Below are 13,340 nucleotides of genomic sequence, written 5' to 3'. Positions count from 1 at the left end.
TAATCTATGGATTTTACATGCCTGGGAATACAGATATGAATCTAGTTTGCGGCTGGTTTCATGGCAATTCCATAACCCCACCGTCACCATGGGGCACTCTGTTCACAACATTGACAGCAAACCATCCACATGACGCCATAGACGTGGTTTGCGGATGTGAGGCCGGTTGGACATACTACCAAATTCTCTAAATTAACATTAAATTCTCTGGCAACAGCTCTGGTGGAAATTCCTGCAGTCAACTTGCTAATTGCACACTCCCCCAAAACTTGAGACATCTGTGGCATTGTGTTGTGGGACAAAACAGCACATTTTAGAGCAGCCTTTTGTCCCCAGCACAAGGTGCACCTGTGTAATGATCATGCTGTTTAAACATATTCTTGATATTGCACACCTGTCAGGTGGATGGATTATCTTGGCAAAGGACAAATGCTCACTAACAGGGATGTAAAAAATCCGAGATAAATTTTCTGCGTATGGAAAGTCCGGGATCTTTTATTTCAGCTCATGAAACATGGGACCAACACTTACCATGTTGCATTTATAATTTTATTCAGTGTACATTTAGATGGAGCAATTAGTGTTAAGTGCCTTGCTCAAGGGCACATACAGATTTTTGACCTTGTTGGCTCTGGGATTCGAACCAGCGACTTTTCGGTTACTGGCCCAATGCGCTTAACTGCTAGGCTACTTGCCGCCCCCTTTATGCCAAGAGAGCCTTATTCATAGAATGACAAGTGTGTTCCTGCACTTATCACACCTCAGACAACTCTGGAGAAAAAAAAAAAATCTACTTTTTAGATAGATAAAAATGCATCGTTAGAGTATAATGAATATCCAATGGCTGGATATACAGTATAAAGTTGTTTTTAAAAATGTATAGGATCTTTACGCGCCGCGCAATGATAGTCTTTACAAATTAAAGAAAAACGGAATATAATAGTTCGTAGTAATTCTTAAACAGTGTGCAGAATATTGGATGCAAGTACATAATTCTCAAAGAGCTGAGAGGTGACTAAAACAATGTCAACGTACTATAACATAGTGTTAACCCAAAGATTTACTAAATGAAATGGAAATAATTTCAGAAAAGTCATACAACTGTATTAATCTGTATAACCCGCACCTTCAGTACATTAGATGTTCTAGAGTGGTACTACCCTGGATTCTGTTCTGTTTTTTTTTTACTCCCTTACAGTTTAGGCTACACGAAGGAAACACCCCAAATTGAAGAGAAGCTATCCTCAATCCACAAATCTTACCAGCTCTTACTTGAAACATAAAATGGAGTTGGGTAGTAATGGTGGAATGTTCATGCCATTGTCTCAAGACAAGCATGAGCAAGGGTTTTGTTCAAGGCCAGCCATGATACATGTGTGTGAAGTCACCAGCATTTTCGGTTTTAGGGTTAATAAACTACTACACTTTCAAAAATAAAGAGTTGAGTAGAAATCCTCATTACTAGTCAATCTAACAAAAGTTAGTCAATTTGATAGCATTCAAAGTTCAAATGGAAGTTGAACTGAAACTAAACAGATTAGAGTAAATAAAATCATGACTAAATGGCATGGTGAAGATAGGACTGTTCCATCTAGGAGTTGACTACAGATGTTCAATGTTTACTGTATTCAGTCATAGCATCCACAGAATAACAATGCAATCGAGCCTATTATACTGCAGCCAGACAGCCTTGCCAGAGGCTGCGTTTTGTAGATGGATGCGTGTGTATAGATATATATTCTAATGAAAACCAGATACAAAAAAATATATTTAGTACGACTGTACCAGCAGTGAATATTTCTAAAACGGTTACTGACAAAAATAAATTCTGATGGTAAATAGTATAGAATAACAAGGCTTATAATAGATACCAGCTATTTGAAACATGCATCTCAGTAAGCAGAATACTATCCTTATTACCAACTGTATCTATGAAATTAACCACAGTGAGTATTAGGAGAACAAAAAGGATCAAAACAAAATGTAAAGTCCACAAATAAGAAAGTGAGTCCAGTTCAGAATAGTGGGAGAGAAAAAGAGAAACATTCAGACCGGAGGGAGGCCCGAGCCTTAATTGCGTTACCACAGTTAGTATTGTAAAAAAAAAGAAGGTATTAATAATCCCCCCCAAAAATGGTATGCTCCAAATGAAACAGATATGCCGTTACCCCTACCTCAATCTAACACATAATAGTGCAAATCAGAGCCGGCCTTCCTTTCCAAGTAAAAACACACTCAAACACAGGGTTACAGGGTGAGTGGAGAGTTAAAGGAGATGGCAGGATGATGGAGACAGAAGTGATGATGGAGACAGAACTTGAAACTTGAAATTACACTAATATAGCCTAATTAGCCTGATTTTGGAGTAATGACACAGTGATATTATCTCTTTCATGTATCACTGTCTGGACCAGCAGGGTTGGGTGTGAAACAGGTCTTGTGAACTAACTTTAGTTGTCCGCAGTAATCCAACCATTACTTTATCGCCAAAACAATTACATTTTCACTAGTTTACATTGCACAGTTTTATAAATTGCCTAGTGTGGAAAGTGATTAGCCAAGAGACAGATATTTATACACAGCCTCACAGACCAAAATGGATTCCCATGGTCTAAATGTGTCAGCTTCCCCAAGTGACAGAATAAAGACATCATCATTAAAAAAGCAGTCATGGAAATCCTTCAAAACATGTTACTACGATTGCCACTGAGTCAGTGACTTCACAACTTGAGAATAGTTTCACCAAACAATGGCAAGACAGAACCATTAAAAGGGAGGGTGTAACCTCACCAACAGTCAGAGGATAATACAAACCAGATCTTGTGGTGGTGTGACACTTGTTTGGGCCTATCAGCCAAAGCTTACAGAGTCACACATACACCATGGAAGTAAAATGTAGTCTATTTCATGACTTTTATGGCTCTGTGATCCCTACTAGCAGTTGAAAGAGGTTAGTTACACATCACAAATACTGTAATTACACAAATATAATATAGTTGACAGCCATTGCATTATGATATAAAGATTCTATATTCTTGCGGCTGCAGTTTGGTCCAAAAACTCTCTTGAATAAACGCAGCCATCTGAGGACACTGTTTGTTGAGGTCCCTCTCTCCCTCATACTCCGGCTTCCTCTGTGGCCTTTCAGTGGTTCCACTAGAGGTCGACCGATTAATCGGCTTGGCCGATTAATTAGGGCCGATTTCAAGTTTTCATAACAATCGGTAATCTGCATTTTTGGACGCCAAATATGGCCGATTACATTGCAATCCACGAGGAGACTGCGTGGCAGGCTGACCACCTGTTACGCGAGTGCAGCAAGGAGCCAAGGTAAGTTGCTAGCTAGCATTAAACATATCTTATAAAAAACAATGAATCTTAACATAATCACCAGTTAACTACACATGGTTGATGATATTGCTAGTTTAACTAGCTTGTCATGCATTGCATATAATCATTGCGGTGCCTGTTAATTTATCATCGAATCACAGACTATCACAAACCATAAACATCAATGTCTTTCTTAAAATCAATACACAAGTATCGATTTTTAAACCTGCATATTTAGTTAAAATAAATTAATGTTAGCAGGCAATAATAACTAGGGAAATTGTGTCACTTCACTTGTGTTCCAGTGCAAGCAGAGTCAGGGTATATGCAGCAGTTTGGGCCGCCTGGCTCGTTGCGAAACGTGTGAAGACCATTTCTTCCTAACAAAGACCGTAATTCATTTTCCAAACGCACTTTCCTGCGTTTGCCAGCAGCTCTTCGCAATGCTTGAAGCACACCGCTGTTTACGACTTCAAGCCTATCAACTCTCGAGATTAGGCTGGCAATACTGTAGTGCCTATAAGAACATCCAATAGGGAATATTGGGAATATTGAAGACTCATGTTAAAAGAAACAACCAGCTTTCATGTTTTGAGCAAGGAACTTAACCGTTAGCTTTTTTACATGGCACATATTGCACTTTTACTTTCTTCTCCTACACTGTGTTTTTGCATTATTTATACCAAATTGAACATGTTTCATTATTTATTTGAGACTGATTTTATTTATGTATTATATTAAGTTAAAATACAAGTGTTCATTCAGCATTGTTGTAATTGTCATTATTACAAATATATATACATATATATATATACGGTGTGTGTATGTATATATATATATATATATATATATATATATATATTTTTTTTTTTTTTTTTTTTTATCGGCCGATTAATCGGTATCGGCTTTTTTTGGTCCTCCAATAATCTGTATCGCCATTGAAAAATCATAGTCAGTCGACCTCTAGTTTCCACTGACTGACCACAACTCCCCCAACGCAGTCCTCCTCTGAACTTTCGAAATAAGCAGCAGCATTATGAAATTTGGCAACACCCTGATGTTCAAATGACAGACTTCACCATGGGCTGATTCTACTCATTAACACTGCTGTGGCCACAACAAGCCTGTAACGCCCTAGAGACTTCTGCCTTCAACTGCCTCATCCAACTGGCCCTATTATTAATGGAAATTAGACAGAGTATAGTTTAAAAGTATTTTTTTCCCCCTTGATGTTCAGACACAGGATTTGGTTTGGATGTTTATGTTCCTCAACTTCCTAACTTCACTCTTCACTGAACGGGGGTGGGGGGGTGGGGGGTCTCTTGTTTAGAGGGAGATGGTGTTTGAGAAATAGAAAGACAGAGAGAGATAATTACATCCCTCCCTGCCAGCACTGAGAAACAACAATCCCACAGCACAGCTGTAGCTAGTTACTTACTGTATGTTACCACCACGCCCATGCGGCCAAATACAACTTTATTTATGAATAGTAAATCAACGACCCAGAACTGCCTCTGTAACCAGGCAACCAATGCAAGTAAATGTCAGAATTAAAAAAATGTCAGGACAGGCCGGATGGAAACAGAACATTTGTCGGTAAACTTTCCAAATGTCAGCAAAACAAAATACGCTGACAAGGTGGGATCTTTCTTTGTCTGTAAAATACATTTTGCGAGTAATGGCAATTGAAAATCCTTCATGCGCAAATATTATTAATAATAATAACCGTCATATGGAAGTAAACTTGAAGTCACGTAATTATATATTTTGACAGGTAGCCCAGCGGTTAAGCGCATTGGGTTAGTAACCGAAAAATCACTGGTTAGAATCCCCTAGCCAGAGAGCTGAAAATAATCTGCGGAAGACACATTTTGGATTAATGCATTCAGTTGTGCAACTGACTAGGTAGGCTCTCCCCTTTCCTCCTCCCACTACGACTTGGAAAGCATGCAGTTTATGAAGGGATGTATCGGAAGTTACATGAGTACCTGAAGGAAATGGGGGAAGGTCATGCTTTTTCAATTTCAGTCAAGGGGAGGGTTTAGTATTGTTTAATCTAGTCCATGGCAGGGTCATGTAATTTGTAATTGATGAAATTTAAAAATGTCAAAATCGATGTGTTTGCCCGATATCGCCCCTCATCTCTGATTCGCGCCTATAGGCTATTTACTGTGGTCTCAATCAAATGATCCATAGCCTATAGCAGGGGCGCAACTTTGGTTTTAGAAGTGGGTGGGACATAATTTTTTTATCCAGTCAGATGACTGCGAACACTGCGAACACTGCGAACAGCCTACCAGACCGCTCGGAGGCGTCCGCATGATCCTAAAGCACACCCGCCCTGTTTTGTATCACATTCCAAAGATACATCTTGGGAGGGACAAAAATCCAGTTTTGGAATGTCGGGGGGTCATGTCCCCCCGTCCCCAATGAAAGTTGCGCCCCTGGCCGTATAGGCTATGTCGTTCATGCACGGAGAAGCACCGCTAAAATAGCTGCTGGGATGGTCTAAATAAAACTAGGCTGCATTACACACGGCAATGAATTTTCACTGCATCATTTTGTCACATGATTATTTGGTCTGGTTGCTGTGGCATTCCCGGTTACCACGACAACGGAAGTTGCATCAGTTTCAGATACTTTTTTTCATGTGTGTGTGACAAGTAAAGTGACAGTCGCAGCAACGGTTTAGACATTCCACCGAAGCATAATTTAATGTCATTTTGCATGGATTGCTATCATACCTTGTCTGTAGACTTCATACAGGGTAAGGAAAGCAATATGTACTTCTGTAATTTGGATTAACTATCCCTTTAAACTACAGATGAAATCAATGATGAACTTCACAGGGTGATGAAAGTGCAGTGATGAGCATGATGCTCATTTCCAATAAATATTAAGGATCTTATGGTGACATGGTAGATGCTTGGCTGCCGTTTGATAAATCAAAATAGTCTCGCTTTTTTGTCAATAATAATCATCATGCAAGCAAGCCTACCCTCACTGTATCTGCCAGCTGGGAACATTCACTATATATATATACACACACACACATTTTTTTACAAAACCCATCAGTCGAGTTGAAAATGACCCATTTAACTTGACTTTTTTTTTTTTTTTTTTGGTACATGACCATTTAAGTGCAAGTTTTCTTTATGTGCACTACGTCATTACGCAAAGCCTTTAATCAGCAACAAGTCAATTTGATGGTGGGAAAATGTGCGTATTGTTTTTTTGCCAGCTTTAGAAAATTCACATGAAATATTTGCCAATTGGATGGAAACCTAGCTTGCGGCTGGTTTCATGACAATGGGCTGGGTTCTGTTGTGAAAATGTGAAAATTGCCCAAAGTCTGAATGGTGAATTACATTGTTCGACAAATATTGATGAAACAAAACAAAAAAACATTAAAATACTGGACTGAGAGAGCATTTGAAAGTTTATTTAGGAGAAATCAAGTACAAAAAAAGCAACATTTTCTTTTGAAAAAAATAAGACAAAAATAAAGTAAATAAAACATTAACAAAAAGTAAAAGGCAATGTAGTTTCCCATGTGAAGCCACAGTTAGTCTAGTTCCTGTGACTTGTCGTTTAGAGGCACAAGCAGTCGAATACCAATTAAATAACATTGGAACATTAAACCCCAACATATCACTGAGAGACAACTCGTGATAAGCCCTTACAGTTCCACTGCAGTATAGAAACAGACTCAAAACATGCAGCAGTAATGTCACCCTGACATTATCTTTATACTGAACAAAAATATAAATGCAACAATTTCATTTGATATGAGGAAATCATAATTTGGCCCTAATCTATGGATTTTACATGACTGGGAATACAGATATGAATCTAGTTTGCGGCTGGTTTCATGGCAATTCCATAACCCCACCGTCACCATGGGGCACTCTGTTCACAACATTGACAGCAAACCATCCACATGACGCCATAGACGTGGTTTGCGGATGTGAGGCCGGTTGGACATACTACCAAATTCTCTAAATTAACATTAAATTCTCTGGCAACAGCTCTGGTGGAAATTCCTGCAGTCAACTTGCTAATTGCACACTCCCCCAAAACTTGAGACATCTGTGGCATTGTGTTGTGGGACAAAACAGCACATTTTAGAGCAGCCTTTTGTCCCCAGCACAAGGTGCACCTGTGTAATGATCATGCTGTTTAAACATATTCTTGATATTGCACACCTGTCAGGTGGATGGATTATCTTGGCAAAGGACAAATGCTCACTAACAGGGATGTAAAAAATCCGAGATAAATTTTCTGCGTATGGAAAGTCCGGGATCTTTTATTTCAGCTCATGAAACATGGGACCAACACTTACCATGTTGCATTTATAATTTTATTCAGTGTACATTTAGATGGAGCAATTAGTGTTAAGTGCCTTGCTCAAGGGCACATACAGATTTTTGACCTTGTTGGCTCTGGGATTCGAACCAGCGACTTTTCGGTTACTGGCCCAATGCGCTTAACTGCTAGGCTACTTGCCGCCCCCTTTATGCCAAGAGAGCCTTATTCATAGAATGACAAGTGTGTTCCTGCACTTATCACACCTCAGACAACTCTGGAGAAAAAAAAAAAATCTACTTTTTAGATAGATAAAAATGCATCGTTAGAGTATAATGAATATCCAATGGCTGGATATACAGTATAAAGTTGTTTTTAAAAATGTATAGGATCTTTACGCGCCGCGCAATGATAGTCTTTACAAATTAAAGAAAAACGGAATATAATAGTTCGTAGTAATTCTTAAACAGTGTGCAGAATATTGGATGCAAGTACATAATTCTCAAAGAGCTGAGAGGTGACTAAAACAATGTCAACGTACTATAACATAGTGTTAACCCAAAGATTTACTAAATGAAATGGAAATAATTTCAGAAAAGTCATACAACTGTATTAATCTGTATAACCCGCACCTTCAGTACATTAGATGTTCTAGAGTGGTACTACCCTGGATTCTGTTCTGTTTTTTTTTTACTCCCTTACAGTTTAGGCTACACGAAGGAAACACCCCAAATTGAAGAGAAGCTATCCTCAATCCACAAATCTTACCAGCTCTTACTTGAAACATAAAATGGAGTTGGGTAGTAATGGTGGAATGTTCATGCCATTGTCTCAAGACAAGCATGAGCAAGGGTTTTGTTCAAGGCCAGCCATGATACATGTGTGTGAAGTCACCAGCATTTTCGGTTTTAGGGTTAATAAACTACTACACTTTCAAAAATAAAGAGTTGAGTAGAAATCCTCATTACTAGTCAATCTAACAAAAGTTAGTCAATTTGATAGCATTCAAAGTTCAAATGGAAGTTGAACTGAAACTAAACAGATTAGAGTAAATAAAATCATGACTAAATGGCATGGTGAAGATAGGACTGTTCCATCTAGGAGTTGACTACAGATGTTCAATGTTTACTGTATTCAGTCATAGCATCCACAGAATAACAATGCAATCGAGCCTATTATACTGCAGCCAGACAGCCTTGCCAGAGGCTGCGTTTTGTAGATGGATGCGTGTGTATAGATATATATTCTAATGAAAACCAGATACAAAAAAATATATTTAGTACGACTGTACCAGCAGTGAATATTTCTAAAACGGTTACTGACAAAAATAAATTCTGATGGTAAATAGTATAGAATAACAAGGCTTATAATAGATACCAGCTATTTGAAACATGCATCTCAGTAAGCAGAATACTATCCTTATTACCAACTGTATCTATGAAATTAACCACAGTGAGTATTAGGAGAACAAAAAGGATCAAAACAAAATGTAAAGTCCACAAATAAGAAAGTGAGTCCAGTTCAGAATAGTGGGAGAGAAAAAGAGAAACATTCAGACCGGAGGGAGGCCCGAGCCTTAATTGCGTTACCACAGTTAGTATTGTAAAAAAAAAGAAGGTATTAATAATCCCCCCCAAAAATGGTATGCTCCAAATGAAACAGATATGCCGTTACCCCTACCTCAATCTAACACATAATAGTGCAAATCAGAGCCGGCCTTCCTTTCCAAGTAAAAACACACTCAAACACAGGGTTACAGGGTGAGTGGAGAGTTAAAGGAGATGGCAGGATGATGGAGACAGAAGAGGGGCTAACCAGACTATGGCTTTTTGTTTGAAGTGGCAGGTGAGTTCTTTGGCTAATAAAGAAGGCATGAGGGAGTTAAGACAGAACACCTTCTCAAAGGCTTACATTATTTGATCGTTTTGGGAATCTCTGTCAGGGTTAAGTCTTTAAAATGTTTTTTTTTAAATTGTTATTATCAATAGAAGAACTCAAAGATGACATCAGGGCTGACTAATACTGGTCCTAGAGGGCTCCTCAAATTGATATTTCTGCCTTCAAAAAGGAAGAATTTACACACTTGGACTCAATCCAAAACTGCCCTAACTGAACAAATGTATCAAATCCTCCCAGATCTGAGTCAGTCATTTAATAGGAGCAGAAGCCACCCCCCAGGTCCGTAAAAAGACAGTCTTGGTGTACAATACAGTATTCAAACTGATCGTCTTGTTTAGCATGTTTGTCACCGTTGTTCTGAGCTCAGGGATGTCAAGCTTGACAATGAATGGTATAGGAAGGTCAATCTGTGCCCTTATCTGATGCCACAGACAAAAGGAGTGATTGTGTTTCACCACTCAACAATGAGGGAGGCTCAGCCCATCTCTCAGGAGTTGGCCTCTGGACTGTGGGGGCCTCCCCCTGGCCCCTTGGCCTTGATCTGGAGCCAGGTCTTCCCCAAGGCCTTGGCAAAGTGGTCATCCACAGAGCCTGTGATGGACACAGAGTTGGAGATGGGCTCGGGCTCCTTGTAGTTCTTCCCCAGGCTGCGGCGGAAGTGCTCTTCGATCACAGGGTCGACGGCAGTGTTAGCTGGGATTACAGAATAGAGGTGAGTATTACAGCTCCTGAATTGAGTAAAGCTATTTATGAGTATTGAGAAAAGTCTAAATTCCAAGTGTGGTATGGTAACAATGGTGCAGATGTCCAATTTATGCACAGAGATTTACCAGTAAGGTAATGTGGTGCTAAAGATTTACCATTGGCCTTCCTCTGATCGATGGGTGGGCTGGGACTGTGAGACTTGTGGCAGTGAGACCGGTAGCAATTGCGATTGCTTGCAGGAGCACAGGTGATCACAGAGGGACGATTCTATAAGAGATAAATACACACAAATTAAGAGACTGTAGGCAAGACGCAACTGATGAATGCATGACAGTATTTCTTATTTGTCAGAATAACCTGTGGTCTGTCCACAGGGCCAGGCATGGCAGGCCTCTCTGCGCCACCCAGTCCAGATTCCAGGCTGTTTTTAGTCAGAGCCAGGGGCTGGTCCAAGCCATAGGAGGGGATGGAGGCATACATGTGGTTGTCATGGAGACCATTGGAGGAGGAAGTGATGTGCTCCACAGGGCTGTGTCCGAGGCTCCAAGGATCGCTGCGGTTGTCTCCACCGGCAGGCCGTCCCCTTGTTAAAGGACGGACAAGTGGCAGATTACACCGGACTGCCTTACATAGCCCACCAACTGCACCGACTATTCATAGGCCACTTTCAAAATCAATCTCACTTTGATGTCAGGAGATTGGGCCATGCAGACTGTAGCTTAATGAGGATTCCGTGCTAGATTGTTCAAAAACCAGCCGTGTTTACTTATGACACATTTAACCACATGCACACTCCTGTGTGCAATCCTCCTCTGATATCGATACATCTAAGTCCATTCATGCCGATAAATGTTTGGATACAAGTAACATTTAAATATTGTCATAAAACAAACATCCAAAAAGTATGTAAGATTGCACTTACAGTTGAGCAGCAAACAGTCTGCTCATTTTGGTCATGTGGTCATTGTCACAGTCAATGCGGTCATCCACTTGCTCCTCGCCATACTTCCTTTTGCTGGGGCAGATGGGGGGAGGACCGGTCCTCATGTTGGTCATTGCAGAGGGCAGCGAGGGAATCCTGGACTCACCTGTAAGAGAAGATTCAGCTGTAGAGAACAGTCCCCGTTTATACATTTCATGTAAACCAGGGTGATCATGTCTCAATAATTTAGAACGTTTTTAAACTAAATCAGTAACAATAGGAGGTGGTTTGAGCCGCCATCCTCCCTCCCTCCCCCCCCCCCCCCCCCCCCCCCCCGTGATCTAGTTACCTGCTCTGACTACCTGAAAAGTGGGGACTAATGTTAGAGGTGGGGCGGCAGGTGCCTAGTGGTTAGAGCATTGGGCCAGTAACCGAAAGGTTGCTGGATCGAATCCGAGCTGACAAGGTTAAAACAAAACAAAATATGGCCTTCAGCCCCTGAACATGGCCGTTAACCCACAGTAGCCCGTAATTGTCAATAAGAATGTGTTCTTAACTGACTTGTCTAGTTAAATAAAAAGGTTACACAGAGGTTTAGCGTTACTTTTTATGTCAATCCTTGCAGCCACAATGACTGGAGCCACAATGAGTGGTTAAAAAAGTGGCACGGTGTAATTGATCAATACATTAAAATTGTGTTAGCTAACGTTTCCCACGGTTGGTTTGTCAATGATTAAAACATAATAATAAGGCACATAGCTAGCCAGCTATGTGAACTACGAGGGCTAGCTAGTTAGTGAACAACTAGTACTAGCTTGTTACGCCAATAACACACGTATGGAAAAATAGTAAATTATTCTCCCTTACCTTCGTAGTGTAGTCTCCCGATATTGTTGTTCATTTTGTCCAGGAACTGATAGTTCAACAGGTCCATTCTCGTGTAAAGCATTTACGCGTACAGGCTACTTGCTAACATCAAAGTTAGCAAAATAGCAGCTGGTTAAAACTAGTTAAGGTCCGTCCTAGAATATAAGAAATATAACATTAGTTAGCGAACGTTAAATAACATTATAGGTACCTAGCTAGTTAGCTAATAGTTTAGCAACCTCTGACAACGAACGTTAGCTAATCAGTGTGTCCCTGTCAAATGGCCCACTTTGACTGTAAACATTGGACACGTTAGCTGGCAAGGCTAACTAATTACATCTCTAGCAACGCTGGTTAACTAGCTAACTAAACTGTAAGCTGATTAGCTACTGTAGCTACGCTGGTTAGCTACCTAGCTAAGATTTAAACTTACACTTCGTTCGAGTAAAGAGGTCCAGATCAAATGACCGATAGTCAAAACGAGCTGTGGATCAACTTGACGAAAATCAGTTCATCGTCGCTATTCAAAATGTTTCACAAACACAGTTCAGACAAGGGACGTTGCGCCACATTCCAGCTTAGCTAAACAGTGTGGCTGCTTTGCTAACCTACCTAGCTAGCGAGCCAACTAAGTCCGATGATTCATTGCAGCTCTCCTTCTTCTTTTGTATTATGGGGCACCGCAAACAAATGTTATAGGTGAATGCCGCCACCTACGGTGTTGGCTGTGCATCAGTTTACTAGTATCATCCTACTTTTCTGTTGTATGAATGCGGAAAAAACAACCTTATTGAATGAAGCATGTTATTCCCATCACTCTCTATTGGCCTCGGCCTTACTCACCTGGACCCATTTTACCCTACTAATCTCTTCACTGCCTCAGCATAGGACAACTGGCATAGGACACCAGCAAACCTCAACCTGCCTTTCTGGTGCTGACACCATGGGTACCCCTACAGTTTACACACATCATATCTTCTCTCCCATGACCCACTCAATTTATGGTGCTTTTAAAACAACTGGGAATTCAGAAAAAAACAAGGTTCAATTATGTCAGTGATCTTCAAGTCAGAAAGTCAGAGCTCTAGAAAGATGGCAAAGTTTTCCACTTGGAATTCTGAGTTGATCACCAGTCGGATCTTGTTTTTTTTTCAGAGTTCCCAATTCCCAACCCCCACTGAAGTTGGGAGTCATAGATTTTCAGTTGTTTTGAACCCTGAACACAAAAATCTCAGACTTCCGACTTCAGAGCTTGCAAGACAACAGGGAACTCGGGGGGGAAAGTATCTCCGACTGGGAAAAATATTTTTGA

General features: G+C 40.4%; 1 protein-coding gene across 4 annotated transcripts; it reads right to left on the bottom strand.

Moving 5' to 3' along the window:
* Positions 1-6,746: 6,746 nt before the first annotated feature.
* LOC110531997 (transcription cofactor vestigial-like protein 4) lies at positions 6,747-13,067 on the bottom strand. 4 transcript variants are annotated; one of them, XM_021615561.3, is made up of 6 exons: positions 12,641-13,067; positions 12,029-12,183; positions 11,162-11,345; positions 10,597-10,822; positions 10,395-10,506; positions 6,747-10,227 (listed from the first exon to the last, which is right to left on the bottom strand). In XM_021615561.3, exons 2-6 carry the CDS (start codon positions 12,108-12,110, stop codon positions 10,022-10,024), a joined length of 810 nt encoding a protein of 269 aa, XP_021471236.1. In that variant the 5' UTR covers positions 12,111-12,183; positions 12,641-13,067; the 3' UTR covers positions 6,747-10,021. The 4 variants fall into 4 exon arrangements, with proteins under 4 accessions (XP_021471236.1, XP_090040362.1, XP_021471235.1 ...); XM_090184236.1 differs by having other exon boundaries at positions 11,162-11,327; positions 12,641-12,904; XM_021615560.3 differs by having other exon boundaries at positions 12,462-12,736.
* Between the last annotated feature and the right edge of the window lie 273 nt (positions 13,068-13,340).

Source organism: Oncorhynchus mykiss, chromosome 9, assembly GCF_057628025.1.
Source record: "Oncorhynchus mykiss isolate SJ-2025 chromosome 9, ASM5762802v1, whole genome shotgun sequence".
NCBI classification, from domain to species: domain Eukaryota; kingdom Metazoa; phylum Chordata; class Actinopteri; order Salmoniformes; family Salmonidae; genus Oncorhynchus; species Oncorhynchus mykiss.
The sequence above is the reverse complement of the archived record's forward strand: the minus strand, read 5'-3'. Positions and strand labels throughout refer to the sequence as shown.

Bases quoted from the DNA above. Each gene is read 5' to 3' on its own strand.
- LOC110531997 (XM_021615561.3), bottom strand. From the start codon at position 12,110: ATGCTTTACACGAGAATGGACCTGTTGAACTATCAGTTCCTGGACAAA. The intron at 11,346-12,028 runs GTAAGGGAGAAT...TGTTCTCTACAG, and splicing joins CGGGAGACTACACTACGAAG to CTGAATCTTCTCTTACAGGT. The intron at 10,823-11,161 runs GTAAGTGCAATC...TCCTTTAACAAG, and splicing joins AGACTGTTTGCTGCTCAACT to GGGACGGCCTGCCGGTGGAG.